Raw genomic sequence first — 17102 nt, 5'->3', positions numbered from 1 at the left:
CTGAGGAGGACGGGCACACCCTGTTTTGAGTGCCTACAGTATTGGTTCTGATACGGAGTGGCTATTTGTTACACTTTGGTCTATTCTACTAGTTGGCCTATGTCTGATCACCGCCCATCAAAAAAGTTGTTCGTTTGCTCTATTTCAAAGAAAAGTCAAATGAGTTCTACCCAAGAACTGATAGCTCCTCCTGCACTGCAGAAGGAACCGGCTGGATGGATGCGAATTACCAAAGATTCTGCTCGTTATCATTTTACATCTGAAGACTCGTGCCGAGCTTGTTTCCCAACAGGACAGGTTTCGGCCAGTGCAGACGGGCGGCGAGTTTCACTGCAAAACCACGAAGTCAACTACCAGAAACTTGAGAAGCATGCCAGTCTATTACGTGTGTGCGGTTGCTACCAATGTAGGGCCTAATAACCTACCCTGCTCTAGCTGCAACCTTGTCCGAGATCGAGCCTCGTACTTTGCGTGTTTCTTTCCGATTACGCTGCAAGTGCAAGGGACGGGATGTGCCCATTGACAACCGCAAGTCTCGCATGTCTGGCTCGCCCCGGGTACATGAAGCGGGACCCAGCTCAGGGGCCGGTGTGTACCGACCGTATGACGGGGGCCAGAGCTTGAGCAGAAGTGGGTGCAGATCCATTTGGTCTCTTTTTTTTCCCCTCTGCATCGGAACGTCCTTGCCAGCGAGCCAGGGTCATCTTCTGTACAAGTACAGTGTGGGATGTACGTATGTGCATGTTGGATGTACTCGTGTACAGAAAAGCCTAGATCTCTCCCGGTCCCACAGTATGATGCGGCCCGGATCTGCTCCCCACCATCATCAAGCAGCCAAGAGAATGAAAGGAATGGTGTATGGGATCATCGTAGAATGTGGTCTGCGTAAGTGGATGGATGAATGGGGCACATACAGTTCCATGCTTTGGATGCAGGCCAACGCCGCCCGCTCTCCCCTGCTCCCCTCCTCCCAAGCTTTTTCCCAGAAATCCAGCCCACCTCTGACGTCAAGCCATGATGCAAATCGCCCATCCCCCCATCTTGAACGACAAGCCACTTTTCTCCATCCTCATCATTCATCCAAGTTTTCTTGTTTTTTTTTTTTGGCGGTCCCTTGTACCAGGCCATTGCTCGCTCTCCAGGATATATGTCATTCACTGCAATGTCACTGTTTAAATACATCAAGGGTAGCATTCTCCCCCATCCCCATAGCTCCTCGTAGCCGTAATAGTAAAAGAAACAAACTCCATTCTCTCCATCCTTCTCTGTGGTGCCCGACGGACTCACAGCGTTTCCAAGTCTACATCATCAAAAGCACGCCTCTCATAACCATACCATCTCTCCAGATCTCAAACCACCCCTAAGGAGAAAAGGAAAAACACACAAGAAAAAGAAACAAACCAGCAAACATGCCCCCCAAGGTCAACAACATCGCCTCGCGCAACGTCAAGTCGGCCAAGGAGATGGAGACGCTGCTCATGCGCGCCCTCTGCGACAGCATGGACGACGCGAAAGAGTACATCGCGCCCGACTGCGCCATGATCAACCCCTTTATTTCCTCAGAGGTCCTCGGCCGGAAGCCCGAGGAGGCCCAGGACCGCAAGCAGCAGCCCGTGCTCGAGGCGCTCGACCGCGTCAAGCCCCTGAGGGGCTACCAGATGGACCGCGACACGGTGCGCGTCGTCGAGGTCGACATGATGGCCGTCAGCATCCTGTACAAGGGCAGCTTCACGACCGACGACGGCCGGCAGCACCCCGTCAGCGTGCACAGCACGTGGCGGCAGAACGCCGGCGCCGACTGGCTGCTGTGCTCGCAGCTCGTGGCGCCCGAGTAAAAGAGGAGAGGAGAGGAGAGGAGAGAAGGAGAGGAGAAGGAGAAGAGAGGAGGAGAGGAGAAGGAGAAGAGGAGGGTTTATGGGGTGTAGGATCGGAGTTGAGGTCGCCATCTCGTGTCTTCTTTCCTGCCTTTTATGAATCCACGGCATGACAAGGCGATCATCAAGGCAGAGAGAGTGGGTTTTTTCTTGTACAACTGCCATGTAATTATCAGATGTCAACTTAATGACAGAAATGACCGATATGCAAACTCAAAATCATCCGAAACAATGTTAGCAATCCGCAAAGGTCGTCGTGTCGCACCGTCAGCTCTGCTACCAAGATCCACACAGTCACTCAGTCAGCCAGCCGGACATCATTCACGCCTCGCTTACAAGACTTGCAGTCAATAAGAGGTTTAATTATCGATCGACCTGCAGCTGCTGGCAACCCGAAGAGAGACACACTCGCCTGATGTCCGCTGGCTCGAACACGGCGGCCCTGGACCAACCTGTCGCCCGTCCGTCCGTCGCTCGCCGCGCTGGTGGTATCTTATATACATGCCCGTCGTTACCATCAATCATATCAGTCGATTCCCCATTCGTTCCAGCTTCGCTCGAAACGCCTCGAATCTCTCTCTCTCTCTCTCTCTCCACCTCTCGCGTCAAAAGACCGAGAAAAGCCTCTCTATGTCCAGGAGTTTGCCCGTTCCGGTTTTTGCTTCCTTTCTCCCTCGCGGAGTATGTACTCGAGTAGTTGCCTTGCTTTTTGGTGTGCCTTGAACTCCGTCGTGCAAAGAAACAGAAGATTTCCGAAAATCAGGAACCCGCCCATCTATCGGTGTTGTGCTGCCTGGCTAGTGATAGCCATCAAAATGATTCCAAAAAAAAACTTTTTCGATTCCCTGTCAAGATTCCCTGCGAGCGCCAACAGAGACACGCCTTATCGGTAAGTTACGTTTGATCTCGAATTCTCAAGAGAGGAATCATCATCGATCACCGACGCGGGTCGAGGACAGAATCTCAAAACTGGGTGGGGGGTTTAAACCATCTCTTATGTTGTTTCTCTCTTCACTTTCCTTTCCTTGTGAGGTTCTTCTCATCAGAGAGAAAAGACTGCGCACGTCGCTCGCTGGACGCCGAATCGTACATCGATTTTGCTGTCGTCGCTGTGTTGCAGATCGATAATTCCAAAGACACAAAAGGTAGGTTGCTGCATAATATCATGATCGTTTGTCCTCGCCGCAGGCTTGTTTCAGGTTGGACAGTATCTGGTCGACAAGCCCCATGGAGTTGGGAGGCACTTCGGCAAGTTCGTGTATCGGAGTTTGTAGGCGAGGCGGTAGCAGCCGGCGCGGCGCTTGTTGATGTTGAATGTCAGCCCCTACATGGTGGGCGCCGTATCCCAGCTTCAGCTCGGGTTGAAGTCGAACAGCTGGTTGGTGAAGATCTGGTTGAGACTGCTGCGGCTTTGGTGGCGACGCTTGGGCTGGTGAAGGCATCGGAAGCGGTATCTGCGAAGACACCGGTGCGTGAGCTGCGTGTTCTCTTTCATTATCCGGGTGCGGGAGACTGTACGATGACGGCAGAGGATCAGAGATCCTGCGAAGCTGCTGCTTCAATTGCTCCGCCGGGGTTTGATCAGCACTGGCTTCAGGGGACGGCGGGTCCTCCACAGGCGTGACGTAGGTGGTCTGGGTCAGGAAGTCGCCCAGTAGTGGTGCTGGCTGCAGTGGGAAGCTGTTGAGAGGCGTGGTGGACGGCGTGTTCGTGATGGACGAGGGCGGGGAGAAGTCGGCATCGACTAAGCAGAGGGTCGCACATCATAAGCTGCCTGCCTGCCAAGTCGATGGTGAGGAGAGGGGGGAGGGATCAACGATATCTTACCTGGCGAGTATTGGCCCAGCGTGGCGTGGAGGTTTTGCTGCCAAGAGGTGCCAAACGGAGTTCGAATAGCAGGGTGAAGCATGGGTGAGTTGGATTGACTCAGCTCGTACCCACCTAGCGGCGTCGTGGGACTACCCGCATAGCTGCCAAGAGTGGGGGACATGGATGACAGCTTGTTGCCAAATGCATCATACGAGGTGTAGGAGGATGCAGAGGACGCGGTGCCGAAGAAGTTGTTCTTGGTGGAGAGGTAAGGGGAGGAGGCAGATGATGATGAAGGTGGAGGGCTGTTGTAGTTGAGATAGGGAGATGGGCGTGTCAGGCCTTTCAAGCCGCCGCCCAACCCAAAGCTGCTGCTTCGCTTGTGGAGGCCTGCTCCTCCCGTGCTCATGAGGTGTTCACGCAGGTTCCCTTCGTAGCCGTTGGTGAAACCTCCCCACCGAGCATAAGGAGTTCGGTAGCTGGAGGATTCCCTGTTCATATGTCAGTATCAAAAAATGAGAATATCGATGTGTCAGCTCCTGTGAACAAGCCTACCTGTTGTGGTTGACTTGGAAGAAGGCGTATTTCTGGCAAGTCGCACTTAGCTTGACTGGGGCAGGCGGAGGGAGGATGGCGGAGGGATGGTTGGGTCTGGGAGGACGAGCAAAACCCTTGGCAGCCTTGCCATGGCTCGGTCCATGGCTTTGTCCCGGCCCAGGCTTGGACCAGGACTGGGCTGCTGGAACAGCAGAGTAGCCGTTGAGGAATGGGCCGCTCGGAGTAGTAGGACGTGATGAGGATGCCTGGCCTTGGGCGGCAGGGAAGCCCGTCGTCCCATAGTACTGGGCCGCATTGACAAAGCGAGGGTCGGGGTTGAAGGATTGCTGAGTCGCGCTGCCGACGGCTTGAGAAGAGAAGGATTGTTGGGGGTTCTGCGGGGGGAAGGTGTAGTCGAAATTTTTGCGCGGTTTATAGACGTAAGGCTTCTCCTCCTTGACGGTATGGGGGACATATGGAGGGTTGATGGTGCTGTACGATCGGCGAGGTGGTCCCATGACTGTCGAAGAGGGACGCTGGATGAGTGGCTTGGGTATTGAATCCAAGAAGTGGCTCTTGGGGTTGTACTGGGGCCTGGCCGGATCCTCCGTGTACTGGGCCTTCGTCTCTGTCGAAGTTCTACCCAGGTAGTGCCAGACCTGGTCTGTCTTGGCAAAGTCGATCCTGACTTGTTCGCTGTTGGTGCATTCTGATTCTTCACAGGTATGGAACTCAGCCCACGTGAAGCCCTCGACGAATGCGTCCTCGGCCCGGGGCAACTCCTTGCCAGGCCTCTTCTTCGCATTGATCTTGTCCTTGGCGGACCTGGATGACGGCAGAGGCAACGCATTTGGTGAAGCCTTGGGCAGCTTGAAGTCGGCCGGGTCCGGAAGGAGGAGCCACTTCCATTCCACCTCGACACGATCACCTCCAGGAATGATATCGACCAGAAGGGTCTCTTCGTCGGCGCGATTCTCCACAACGACGCCCGCGAAGATATCGCCCCTGTAGTACTGTAGCTGACAGAACTGGCCCTGGGTGAGGTGAGCGGCAGCGTCGCGGACGCGGGCGTTCTTCTCCAGTGCTTCTCCATCCAGCTTCTTGTCTCGCTTGGTGCGGTGGAAACGACAGCTGAACTCGAAGGCCTGCTCCTTGTATTCTGTGCCGTCCTCGCCGAAAACGGGAACCTCGGCCTCCTCGACAAATACCCCAGCTGACGCTGCACAGGTGGCATGGTACGACCGTGCGCACTTCTTCTGAGAGCATTGGAAGCAGGCTCCCTTCTTGGATCGGCAAAATAGACATTTGAGATCCAGGCGAGCCTTTGATATGCTTGTGGCGTTGGTGATGACCTCCCTGCCGTCCTCCGTCTCGATGTAGGTCTCGGGTAGATACAGCGCACACAGTCTGTGGGCCTTTCGGCCGTCATCGGTAGGCAGGAGCTCCGCTCCGGGGAAGTCGTTGGGGCAAAGGCAACATGGCGGTTCGACATGAGCCTTGAGACGGAGACGAATCTTCTTGACCTTCTTGTTGCCCTTGTCCTTTACATCCCTCTTGCGCTTCTTGCTCGGGGCCTTGATACGGATTGTGCTTCCGTGGGCATGAAGAGTAGAATCGTCGGCCTCATCCTCGTCTTCCTCGTCTTCTTCGTCCTCGGTCTCCTCATACTCAGTGGATTCGCCTCGGAGCTTGCGCTCAATCTCATACACATCGACCCAGACGCTGTCCTGGGCTTGTGCACATTCACACCTCTTGGCAATCTTGCCCATCGGCAGCCAAGAGTCGAGGGCGAAATTGACAGCTTCAGCACAGTTATAGCCCAGGTTGTAGCCCGAGTGATAACCGTAGGGATAGGTGACGACAAACTCGCCAGGGTATGAGACAACCTTGTTGACTTTGATGCCATAGTGTTGCTGGAGGTGGTTGGGTGAGATCAAGAAGGCCTTGTGGCGGAGGAATTGGTCGCAGGCCTTGGCGTCGGTGGGCCAGATGTTCTTCATGGCAGCCTCGAACCGTCTGGCATCGCCCTGCGAGATGCTGTACCACTGCTTGGGGGCACCAAAATGGAGGTAGTTGATGCTGTAGAGGTCGACGTCCTCCAAATGCCACGCGAAAGTAGCCTTCCACATTCCCAGGTAGAGGTAGGCAGTGTTGACGCCAGGCACCTTGGTCCCCAGCACGTCCAACAGGTTGGGTAGCTTGTTGAGGTTCCATAGCTCGGTAGACTCGTCGAAAAGAGTCCCCTGCAAATCGGCACCGTAGAGGGGAGGGGCATAGGTGAGAGTCTTCCAGTACACTCTCTCCAGCTCCTCGCACCGCTCTGGTGTGTAGTCCGAGATGTCCATGTGATAATCCCAATCCTTGAAGGCAGCCTCGTCGATCTTGGCGGAACCTTCACGCTTGGCATATTTTCGGCGCGCCGACGTGGACTGCGTCTTGATGGTGCTGGCCTGACGGGTGAATCCCATTCTCCGCGGAGCGGGAGCTTCCTCAAAGGTCTCTTCGGTCTCCTCAATCTTAATCGCGGGGTCACCTTCGACGGAATCGAGGACAGTGTCGGGTTCAACCTTGGGTGATTCGGGGGTCATGGGACGAGCTTCTGATTCTGCCGTCTCCTCCCTGACGACTGACTTGCCCTTTCCCTTGCCGGTCTTACCACGCTTTCCCTTTTTACTTGAACCGCCGGCGGCAGAGGCAGCGTTGGCTGGTCGAGGTCGTGGGGTGGGCTTGGGCTTGTCTGCGTTGGCACGACGCTCGCCGCGTCTTGCCGGAGGCTGGTGCTCGCTCTGGTCGCAGAGCTGGCGCCATTGGGGGAGGTTGTAGGATCGTTGGTGGAGGATGTTGACCTGTCGGTAGGTTCCATTCGAACCCATGATGTCCTGCTTGATGGGATCCCGCACTCGGATTGTCTTGACAAGCTCGTCGAGGGCGGGGAGAGAATCCTTCCATTCTTGAGGAGGGATCACTTTGACGATGCCAGACTTCATTCCATACTGGTCGATCTTTTCCATCTGTACGGAGTGAGAAAGAGAGTGGTTAGCACCTGCGCGTAGTCAAAGAAACCAATCGCATCCACCAGTCGAGAAACCAAGAGATGTCCATAACGAGATCGGCAACGTACAAATCGCTTAAAGTCCTTGAACTGGTGCATAGTTGGTCGGAAGACAGGAACAGTGCCAGAGAAGTGGTCGGGTTCGATCTCGCCAATGTCGTCTTCGGGGTCGAACTTGAAGCCGTCCGTGACAGCATCGTCGAGGTCGCTAAGCTCGGAATCGTCGCTACCGTCGAGCTTCATGGCATTGTTGCTGTCGGGAGGAGAGTTCAAGCCGGTAGGCTTGGAAGCGTCGTCGGGTTTTGGCTGGAAAGGGTGGGCGACGGCGATGGTATCACCGTCGACGACGGGCGCGGCAGCGCCAATCGCTTCAGTGGCCATGATTGCGTAAGGGGTGGTGGAGAGAGGTGGAGGTGGAAAGAGAGAGAGAGGGCGTAGCTACTTGCGATCGATTGCCGACATCATCAAGCTCTTGGCCCAAGAGCGATGAGAAGGAAATGCGCAACTATTCCTTTCGTCGCGTCGCAAGGCAGCGGCAGCTCGAGATCTGGCAATCGTCGAAGAGTCTCTGGGTGGGTGAGGGGTGAGCGAGCGAGTGATTGATTCTGCTGGAGGAAAGGTGGCGGGCGGTAAGGATTGGATGGAGAGAGTGCAGGTCGCAGAGTCGCAGATGGTTGGTGACAGGTGAGATTTGGGTGGAGTTTCTGGGGCCTGGAATCCCTACGAGTGGGTGGCTTTTTGACCTGAGACTTTCCAAAGGTTGCCAGGCTGGAAGGCGATACCTACCTACGCTCTACGGTACCTAGACAGATGTCGGGCAGGTGGTACTCGAAGGCAGTAGCCAGTCAGCGAGCGCCCTGGAACCAGTCAGTTTGGTTGCCCGTCGCCCGTCGCCCGTCGCTCACTGCTAACTTGCTCACTCTGCAATCAAGTTCAGGTCAAGTCGATCAATCACTAATCAAAAGCAAGCGAGCCAGCCCGGAATCTAGGTATCTCTCTGTGTGTGTGTCTCTCTCTCATCAAAGAATGGCACCAAAATTGGGGAGCCAAAAGCGCACGGTCAAGCTGGGCAGTGCAGAAGGGAAAAAGTGGGCGGATGCGACAGTGGATTTGTCTAGGGGGGAGGGCGTGTTTCCCTGAAAAAGAGTCAGGGAAATCTCCGTGTGTCGGATGTTTCGAAAGGCATCTGAGGTATCATGTCCGGTACTGTGCTGTGGGCTATCCCACTCCGCTCGCTATCGAAATCCGACAAAGAGGATAGCTGGGCGCAGTCTATCTACCTTAGGTACGAAGTAACCTTACGTAGACAGTGAGTGGGCTTGTAGGTATTTCCTGTCCCTTTTCCTGTCCTCCGTCGCAAGGGATCTGCACGAAGACGCCGGGGCTGTATCGGCAGTGAACTGGTAACGAATGTAGGTACTTTACTTAGCCTGGAAACTGTGAGACACAAGGCGCTCTCACCAACTTTCTTTAGATCATAAGTTCAGGTATCTAGTTCCGTAGGGACGCGACAAGATTACGGACTGCCAGGGATAAGCTCCAGAGACACCGCCCAACACGGACGGCGCAGGAACCTACCTATTCTACGCCTTTATTTGGCCAGAGTTTCCCAATCAATCCAAGGCACACCATGCCACCTGGGCAGGCTAGGGAATGACGGCGGGCAGCACCGGCGGTACCTACAATCGATCCAAGCTCTGGGTTTTGGATTTACCGAAGTGTATCCTTTTTTTTTTTTCCACGCAGACCTTGAGTACGGTGGCCCTTTGGTGACCTCGAGATGGGGGTGTGCCGGCCTCTGATTGGCAGGGGGGCGATTGCTAGTGGTGGTGTCTCGAGAGCAATAGGCTTAGTTTCAAAAGGCTAAGTTGCAGGGATGGTGCGAATTGGTGGGCAAAAGGCTGAGAGAGGATGCGGCAAGTCACCCTGTCATCAGTGATCTACGCAAACGATACTTTAATCATCTACGTATCCAATATCTGTGCTGTGCCGTTGTTATCTGCACGCATCACTTACTTGTAGGTATGATGTCCTGCACCTCCAGCTCGGGCGGGCGTTTCTTCTAACTCTCAGATCTCGTGCCGTGCCTTGCCTTGCCTTGCCTTGCCCTGCTCCGGCCTCAAGTCCAGTGTGATGATGCCTCGCCGGCCTCCCCCTTGACAACCCAGAAACCACACGATGCCGGATGTGCCTGATGTGTGCGCGTTTCCCATCCATGGATAGCCGTTTATCCCACCTGAATTCGACCCTTGTCTGTCCCTCCTGCGAGTGTTACGGGCACTGCATGAGCCGATTCCTGCTAAATCTGGGCCGATGGGTCCCGCGAAGGGGACAGTGGACTCCCAGAGGGGCCGCCGTCGGGTGGTAAAACCGATCCAGAGAATAGGTACTCTCCTCACACCGCGAATTTGTATGCCAGACCCAGGTACCACTAGCCACCATGGAACCGCAATTGGCATCCATATTTGTCGTTGGCGCGCACACACACACACACACATCCGCACACATCCAGACGGGCTCTTTTTACCAGTCATGGACCAGAAATCCATCCTTCGCAAAACCAGCGGCTCCCCCAACAAGAGTGGCTTGTTTAATTCGAACGCGAATCCACTCTGCGGGAAAAAAAGGGCCATGCTAAAAATTCCAAGCTTTCTTCAAAGAAGCGGTGAAGCTCTTTCCATGGCCTTCGTTTCGAATTGCTCCCCGTGTGTACGATCATGTCAAATGAGAAGACAACAACCCCTCTCGGCCATGCCATTCTCGTCGCGATTGGCATGTAGGGACGGCACACAAAATGCACACACATAACGGGAGGCAAAAAAAAAAAAGAGGAGAAGGGCTACGAAAAAAGAAAAGACATCAGAAGGAAAACTCTGAACTGTCTGCATGCATGTATGTATCATCGCCTGCATCATTCTGGAGCTCTGCTGGCCCTCCTGCCCCTCCTCGAGTCTTCGTTCGGGTGGATTCTGGCCAGGTTTGCACGCCTGTTTCTCGCCTTCTGCCGCCTGCCTGGGTGCTTTTTTCTTCCTTGCCGCTGCATCACACCCTGGATTGATACTTGTACATACATACATGCCTACCTGCCTTGCCTGCCTACTGCACACAGGACAAGGGCTAGCCAGGACCTGACATGCCATCCATGTCGCGTGCATCTCGTGAGGTGAAGGATGTCCTCTTGGTAAATTCAGTAATGAGCAGTCATCCCAGGAACCTAGGAGACCGCTGATTCGTCCTGGCATCGTGGGAAAAGCCCGAGAGAGGGTTCGCCCCAGGCACCATCGCGATCGGGTCTGGCGAGTCCAAAGCAGACTCGAGAGTCAAGCCTCGCATCCCGAGCCTCCTCCCGGCCTGGACTGGCCGACACCCCTGCTCTGGAGGGGTCGTTGGGCACACATGGCTGGCGCTAATGTTCATTCGTGCAACAGGGGCCCCTGCCATCGTTAGATAGAGCATGATCACCCAATACACTTCGAGTCCTCCGTATGCATTCCGCACCGCACAGACGCACAGAGCCGAGAGGAAGATTGAATCCCCCGACAGAGAGCACAGACCACCAGGCTAAACCTTAATTCCTTGTCGCGAATCCGAGTTGCGGTTGAAGTGTAGAAGACAATACCGATCAGACGAGGCTCTCGGTGGTATGACCAAGATTAATAAACGTTGCAGATGTGAATACGGCAGTGTTTGTCTACACAGACGCTGTGGTCACTATTGCTTTCCCATAAATCGGTAGGGTTTGTTTTTTTTTTTTTATGGAAAAGCGCGCGCTTTCAGTGGCATAAGAACTGAGTCTTTGCCACTCATCATTGCTCCCATGTCCTAGTTGGTTGTCATTAGCTTCACTTGGAAACAACTTATCCAGTGGATGCCACCACCATTCACGCATATTGCCGAACATAGTAGAGACTAAGTAAGCAAAGAATGATCAAGCGGGCAGACATGCAGAACTCACTGCTTCTTTCCTAGGGAAGACAAGTTGTGGGAGTCGAGGGCGCCCTTCTTTTCGGCTTAGTCGTATTTTACTCTACGCTCTGATATGCGTATGCGTCTTCACCCTCCCTCTCCTAAGGCGTTCCTGAGTAACCGCGGGAGAATACGGAGACCAAAGAGAGTATGGAAATCGTACTCGTGGAACCCCGGAAGGGAGTTGGCTACCTTGACCAATTCTTCTTTCGGACAAGCGACTGCTCTCCCAATAAGACCACCGCCTCATTGGATGACTGGATGGACACTTGTATGTTGCATTTTTTATTATGAAGGGTTAGGCCTAATCTATAGCAAGGAAACAAAGGTGATCCGGACTGTTCGGCCAAGTGAGATGTCTGCCATGTTTCGTACTATGGACATCCGAGCAACACCGAACAGGATCCCATACGGAGACAAACTTTTGTCTGAGTAACTCCTGACATCAAGGTCTCACAACGAATTCGCATTATATATAACAAGACTGCCTTACTTTTGACAAAGAGGAATTGATACCGTCTTTACATTTTGGGTCGTCATGCCCTCGGAAGCCATCACCAGTAGTTGGGTCAGATCAGTATCAACAGGGTGTCACTCTTCGGTCGCTGGGAGGCTTTTGTCGACTGAGAACACACTTCCTCTCTACAGCCCAAAGCAAGGACGACACTCATCGCCAGCCATCAAGAGCACGAGGCCCGAGTCGCGCAGGACAGGGAACTGGCGCCTCGCCAATCGACCTACCCCCCGCGCGAATCACAACGCAGACGACAGATGGCTGGCACACATGACATGGGACGATCGAGGCTCCTCCCCTTGCCCTCCTCCCATTTCCTCACTTCTGTAAAAGCTCGAGACCAGTCGAGACTTCAAAGCCTTGACACACTCCAGCAGTGCTCAGCCAGCAACCCAGGCGGCACTTGTCAGCTTATCTGCCCATCCAGACTTCAATCAGATCGAAGTCACTTGGACAATTCATTATAACATCAGCTCTTCTCCAGTCAATTAACCACTCCTGCAAAGGCAAGGACCACCACAGTCACCACTGCCCGTCGCGCTAGCACCGCCCGCAGGGCAGTCAACAAAGGGGTCACTCCCTACTACACGCGTCCAGTTACACGTCCAAGGCACCAAAATAAATATCGCGACTTCTAACCGACTCTAGAACTATTAACCTATTTCCCCTATCGAGATCCTACGTAGGCGCCCTCCGCAGCGATCATCGTCGCCGTCATCAACTTCTTCTTCTTCCTCAACCTTCCTCCTCCTCCTCCTCATCATCATCATCAACTACTTCTTCTTCCTCTACCTTCCTCATCATCGTCATCATCCTCGCGGTTCATCAAAAGAGTTACTCTCCTCTTGGAACCAGTGAAGCCAACATTCCCTCGATAAGTCATTCACACCTCACATAACCTACCACCAAAATGTCATCCTACACTCCGGCAGCAATGCCAGCCACCCCGAACAAGCCCATCAAGGAGGAAGAAAACCCATCCCCAGCCCAGGCAGCCCAGGCAGCCACAGCCTCCCCCCTCGTCCCTCCACCGTCCCTACCCCTTGCGGACCCCAAGACCCCGAGCCATGACAACAACAACAACAACAACTCCCCTGTGGCCCCGATCACCCTAGACAACTACTACCAGCGCAGCAGCCTCACCGACAGCTCCCTGCCGAACCGCGTCATCTACGTCTCCCTCCACCCGGACCACCCGGCCTTCGAGCCGCCCGCCCACGGCCGCAGCTTCCTCGACCGCCTGCCGGCGGAGATCATGCTCAACATCACCTCGCGCCTGTCGCTCGTCTCGCGGGACCGCCTCCGGCAGGCCTCGCCCGCCTTCGAGCCCTACACGCGCCCCGCCGACGCCGACCTCGACCGCAAGCTCGACTACTACCACAGCGTCGACCTGGCCCGGTGGCGCGAGGACGTCGCCGCCGCCGGCAGCGCGGGCGGCGCAGGCGCGGGCGCAGCGGGCGCAGCGGGCGCAGCGGACGCGAACGCGGACACCTACCGCCACATGTGCTACCGGTGCTTCGAGCTACTGCCCGCGGCCGACTTCTCCAAGGCCGCGCTGGGCCGGCCGCCGCGGCACGGCGGCAGCGGGCCCCGCCGGCGCAGGGAGCGCGAGGACTGCCGGCGGCAGTTCTGCCGCGCGTGCGGCAAGCAGGCGCAGAGGGAAGGCTCGCGCCGGGCCGCGGCCGCGCGCAAGGTCAGCAAGGCCGCGGCGCGCGCCGAGAAGGAGCGCGTCGAGGACCTGGCCAGCCTGATCGGCGACTCGCCGGGCAAGGAGTGCGTGGTTCTCCCCGGCTCCCCGGCGGCGGCCGGCGCCGCAGGTGGTGCCGGTGCCAATGACGTGGGCAACAACAACAATGGCGGCTTGGGCCGCAAGGCTAGACACCGGCGGCATTACGAGCGCGAGGAACTGGCCAAGGGCACGTATGGAAGCTGGGGCGTGAATCGCAACGAGGTCGACTGGTGAATCTGGCACCGGTGGACTTTGCGGTTGACGATCGGGGATGTATGATCAAGAAGAGCAAGAGCATATCAATGTGGGTTTTCAAAAAAGGAGTTGCGAGTCCGGCGTTATGGCATTGAGGACGAGTTTCGAAGGACACACTATTCACACACGGTCTCGACGACTGCATTTCAGATGCTCTTTGACTGAGCATAGCACGGTGTCTTCTATCATGATCGAGAGCATTCATTACTTCTGTGTAGGAAAAAGGGTAATTCGTCAATACAATAATCATGAACAATATTTCAATTTATTCCCAGTATCTTTCAGACTTCTTCTGATGTCGTGGTGCTGAATATGATCGCCAGTATCCAACCTCGAGTTCCTCACCTACTCTACAGCTAATCACTTGTTTGAGGCCTGTATCAAGAGTTACAGTCTTTAAATGTATTATTCATCTATCAAGTGTAGTCAAACAAATATAGACCCAAAACAAAAGTCATCACGGAGGCTAGATCTCCCCCCCGCGGACAGAACGGGTAGAAACGAAACGCTATCTTGGACGAAGATGCTCAGCACCAAGGCCGACGAACTCGAACAGAACCGGAATAACCTCAACCGCAAGCAGTCCGATGCCTGTTTTTGTTTTACGCAAAAGTGTCAGTCAAATGTTTCCCTTCAAACAAAACAAAAAAAAGAAGAGGGAGGGGTTCCACCCACCAGCATAGACGACCAGCTTCGTCACGACCTCGACGTCGTACCGGACGCGCGGCTTCGTCAGCCGCTCAAAGATCTCCTTCTCGCCCAGCTCGTCCTGCCGCCCGATGAACATGTCCGGCTCGTCGTCCTCCGGGTGGAGCAGGTGGTGCTGCTGCTGCTCCCTGCTCTCGGCGGCCGACAGCGGCGGCGGGGCGGCGCTGTCCATGACCACCGTCCCCTGGCCCATCATCTCCTCGTACTGCGCCAGCGGGCCCTGCTGCACGCCCGACGCCATCGTCGAGCGGTGGTTGCCGTCTCGGTCGTCGACGGCGGCGGCAGCGGCGGCGGTGCCGCCGCTGCTGCTGCCGGCCCCTCCTTTCTCGCGCAGGTCGTGCTGGCTGCTCTTGCTCCGGATGCTGCCCTGGCTACCGATGCTCTCCCTCCTCCTCCGCTCCCGGTACGCCAGCGTCTCGTACGCGTCGGCGGCGCTCTGCGGGCCGATGCTGACGCTGCGGCCCCTGCGCGCGCGCTTGATGTTCCGCACGATGTTGGGCAGGTCGCTGACGCCGGGGAGCACGTTGTCGGTGCGCAGCCGCAGCACCTCGGGGATGACCTTGTACTCGCTGGCCTGCACAAAGTACCGGCGCGGCAGGTTCAGGCCGAGGTTCTCGATGACGCGGAAGATGTGCGGCAGGACCTTGAGCAGGGTCGGCTTCATGACCTCGCGCCAGCCGAAGATGAGGAGCACGCCAAAGACCATGCGCCCCAGCAGCGTCGGCCAGCCCAGGTCGACGGGGCTGAAGCTCGCGTCGTTCCAGGCGAACTGGCTCCGGGCATAGTGCCACGCCGCGACCTCCTCGCCCAGGACGACGCCGGCAAAGGCGACCGAGTCATCGAAGCACGGGCAGTCGTCTGCTGGTTCCGGATGCACCCTGACCAGCACGATGATGATGAGCACAGCGATCAGCGGCGCGAGCCAGGAGCTCGCGTACATGTAGGCCTCGACACGGGGCCCGTAGTAGAACTCGACGTAGCTGATGATCGCGCCGAGGATGCTGCCCACGACGACGTCGGTAAAGCCGTGCATGCCGCAGTAGAGGCGCCCGACCACGATCGAAGCGGCGTAGAACCAGCTCAGGCCCTCGAGCGCCATCTTTGTGCCCGGCGGCATGTCGGTCTCGCGCAGCATGAGCACTGCGTAGACAGCGACAGAGACCGCGTTCGTCGAGTGTGTCGAGGGAAAGCCGTACTCGAGGGCGACATGCCCGGACATGGTGATTCGGTGCAGAGGAGGGGACAAGGGGCGCGGCAGCGAGCAGAGGTCCTTGATGAAGCCCGTGAAGAAGACGCCGAAGGCTAGGATGTGGACGGCCCTGTATGTGCAAAGACACGTGCGATCAGTTCGAGGTCACTCATGTAGATATAGGCGCGATGGGTCGTACCCTTTCCCGAGATCCCTGTACCCGAACCAGAAGAGTATGGGCAGGCCGATCATGAAGAACGTGTGGGTTCCCAAGTTGGCCGTGACGGCAAAGTATGTGTCGAGGGCGGGAGAGCGCGTCTTGCTCTGGAGGTAGGCGAGGTAGGGCGTCTCCCATCGTATCAGGGGCAGCAGCTCGCGGCGCAAGTGGTACCGCCATGGCGGCAGAGCTCGCTTGTCTGGGAGGGGCAGCGCATCGCAGGTTAGCTATGGGTTTGTCCCCATGGCGGGAGACGCAGCAGCCTGCGCGCCGGTCGCATCGCGAGCAGTAGAAGCCAGAGGGGGGGTATGGGCGATGCGGCGGTGCACACGTACAGTGATCAAGACTCTTGAGCCCCGCGTCGATGACTGCCTCTCCATCCGCGTCCTTCCCATCAGCCAGCACATGGCCGTTCAACTTCACCTGCAGCTCTGCGCCGGAGCCAGAGCCGTTCTGCGGTGAAACCATGAGCAGACGCCGTCGTCGATGGAGTCGTCGTCATTCAATTGGTCGCAATCTCGCATGCGAAGGTGTTCCGGACAAGGAGGAGGAGGGGGGGAGAAACGGGGTCCGCCTTGGTGTAATAAAACCTCCGGGGTAGGGGGTTTTAGGACAGAGAAGGCAAAAAAAAGCTTAAAGATCGGTCCGTCGTTATTAGTTATCAGGAGAGAAGCAAGAAGCCGAGGCGATGCGGACTGTGTGTGTGTGTGTGTGTGGCACACCGCCCACTCTTCCCGATTACTCTGCACCCAGCTTTCCCTGCTTGGCCTTCAGATCATTGGCAGCTCTGTGCTGGCCGGCATTGATGAGAATGAGAAGGAGGAGCGCAAAAATGGTGCTTGTTGCTGATGTTCCACCCTGCCACTCTCTTGCTTATTATTATTGTTCCCACGTCTGGAGGTCCGCCCGCCGACCCCTTGTCCCTGGATCAATGAGTGGATGGATGGATTCAGTATCCTTGGAGGCCATTGGGTGATTGGGTTTCGGTCCTGTCAGGCACCCGCTCCGCTGTAAATCCACACCATTTTAGGCGCCGTGGTGCCTGTAGGCTGTGAGTGCCCCCTGGCCCGGCGTGGTATTGTCCTTGAGGGAGCACCCATCCATGGATGCTGGACCTGCTAACTTCTTTGGATGCTAGCGCTCTCTTAATAATTGGCTTCATTCGGCAGCTTGGCATCCATTGGACCCTCCACTGGTCTGCCGAGGCCGTCGCAGCGCGTCACGTCCTGCTACTTACATCAAAGCTTCATTC

The 17102-nt window shown here is 56.1% G+C and overlaps 4 protein-coding genes across 4 annotated transcripts; 2 read left to right on the top strand and 2 right to left on the bottom strand.

The window, feature by feature from the left end:
- Positions 1-1409: 1409 nt before the first annotated feature.
- On the top strand, positions 1410-1835 carry E0L32_007393 (uncharacterized protein; the record flags this gene model as incomplete). The annotated part of the gene is made up of 1 exon (XM_031142132.1): positions 1410-1835. One exon carries the CDS (start codon positions 1410-1412, stop codon positions 1833-1835), a length of 426 nt encoding a protein of 141 aa, XP_030993606.1.
- A 1202-nt stretch (positions 1836-3037) lies between these two features.
- On the bottom strand, positions 3038-7653 carry E0L32_007392 (uncharacterized protein; the record flags this gene model as incomplete). The annotated part of the gene is made up of 4 exons (XM_031142131.1): positions 3038-3618; positions 3702-4174; positions 4239-7231; positions 7342-7653. The coding sequence occupies 4 exons, from the start codon at positions 7651-7653 to the stop codon at positions 3038-3040; spliced, it is 4359 nt and encodes a 1452-aa protein (XP_030993605.1).
- Positions 7654-12662: 5009 nt separating this feature from the next.
- Positions 12663-13715, top strand: E0L32_007391 (uncharacterized protein; the record flags this gene model as incomplete). Its single annotated transcript, XM_031142130.1, has 1 exon — positions 12663-13715. One exon carries the CDS (start codon positions 12663-12665, stop codon positions 13713-13715), a length of 1053 nt encoding a protein of 350 aa, XP_030993604.1.
- A 529-nt stretch (positions 13716-14244) lies between these two features.
- Positions 14245-16318, bottom strand: E0L32_007390 (uncharacterized protein; the record flags this gene model as incomplete). Its single annotated transcript, XM_031142129.1, has 4 exons — positions 14245-14327; positions 14412-15763; positions 15833-16049; positions 16186-16318. 4 exons carry the CDS (start codon positions 16316-16318, stop codon positions 14245-14247), a joined length of 1785 nt encoding a protein of 594 aa, XP_030993603.1.
- Between the last annotated feature and the right edge of the window lie 784 nt (positions 16319-17102).

This window comes from Thyridium curvatum (genome assembly GCF_004353045.1).
Source record: "Thyridium curvatum strain D216 chromosome Unknown NODE_45_length_338668_cov_82.209118, whole genome shotgun sequence".
Lineage (NCBI taxonomy): Eukaryota > Fungi > Ascomycota > Sordariomycetes > Thyridiales > Thyridiaceae > Thyridium > Thyridium curvatum.
This window is presented reverse-complemented; position numbering and strand designations above follow the sequence as displayed.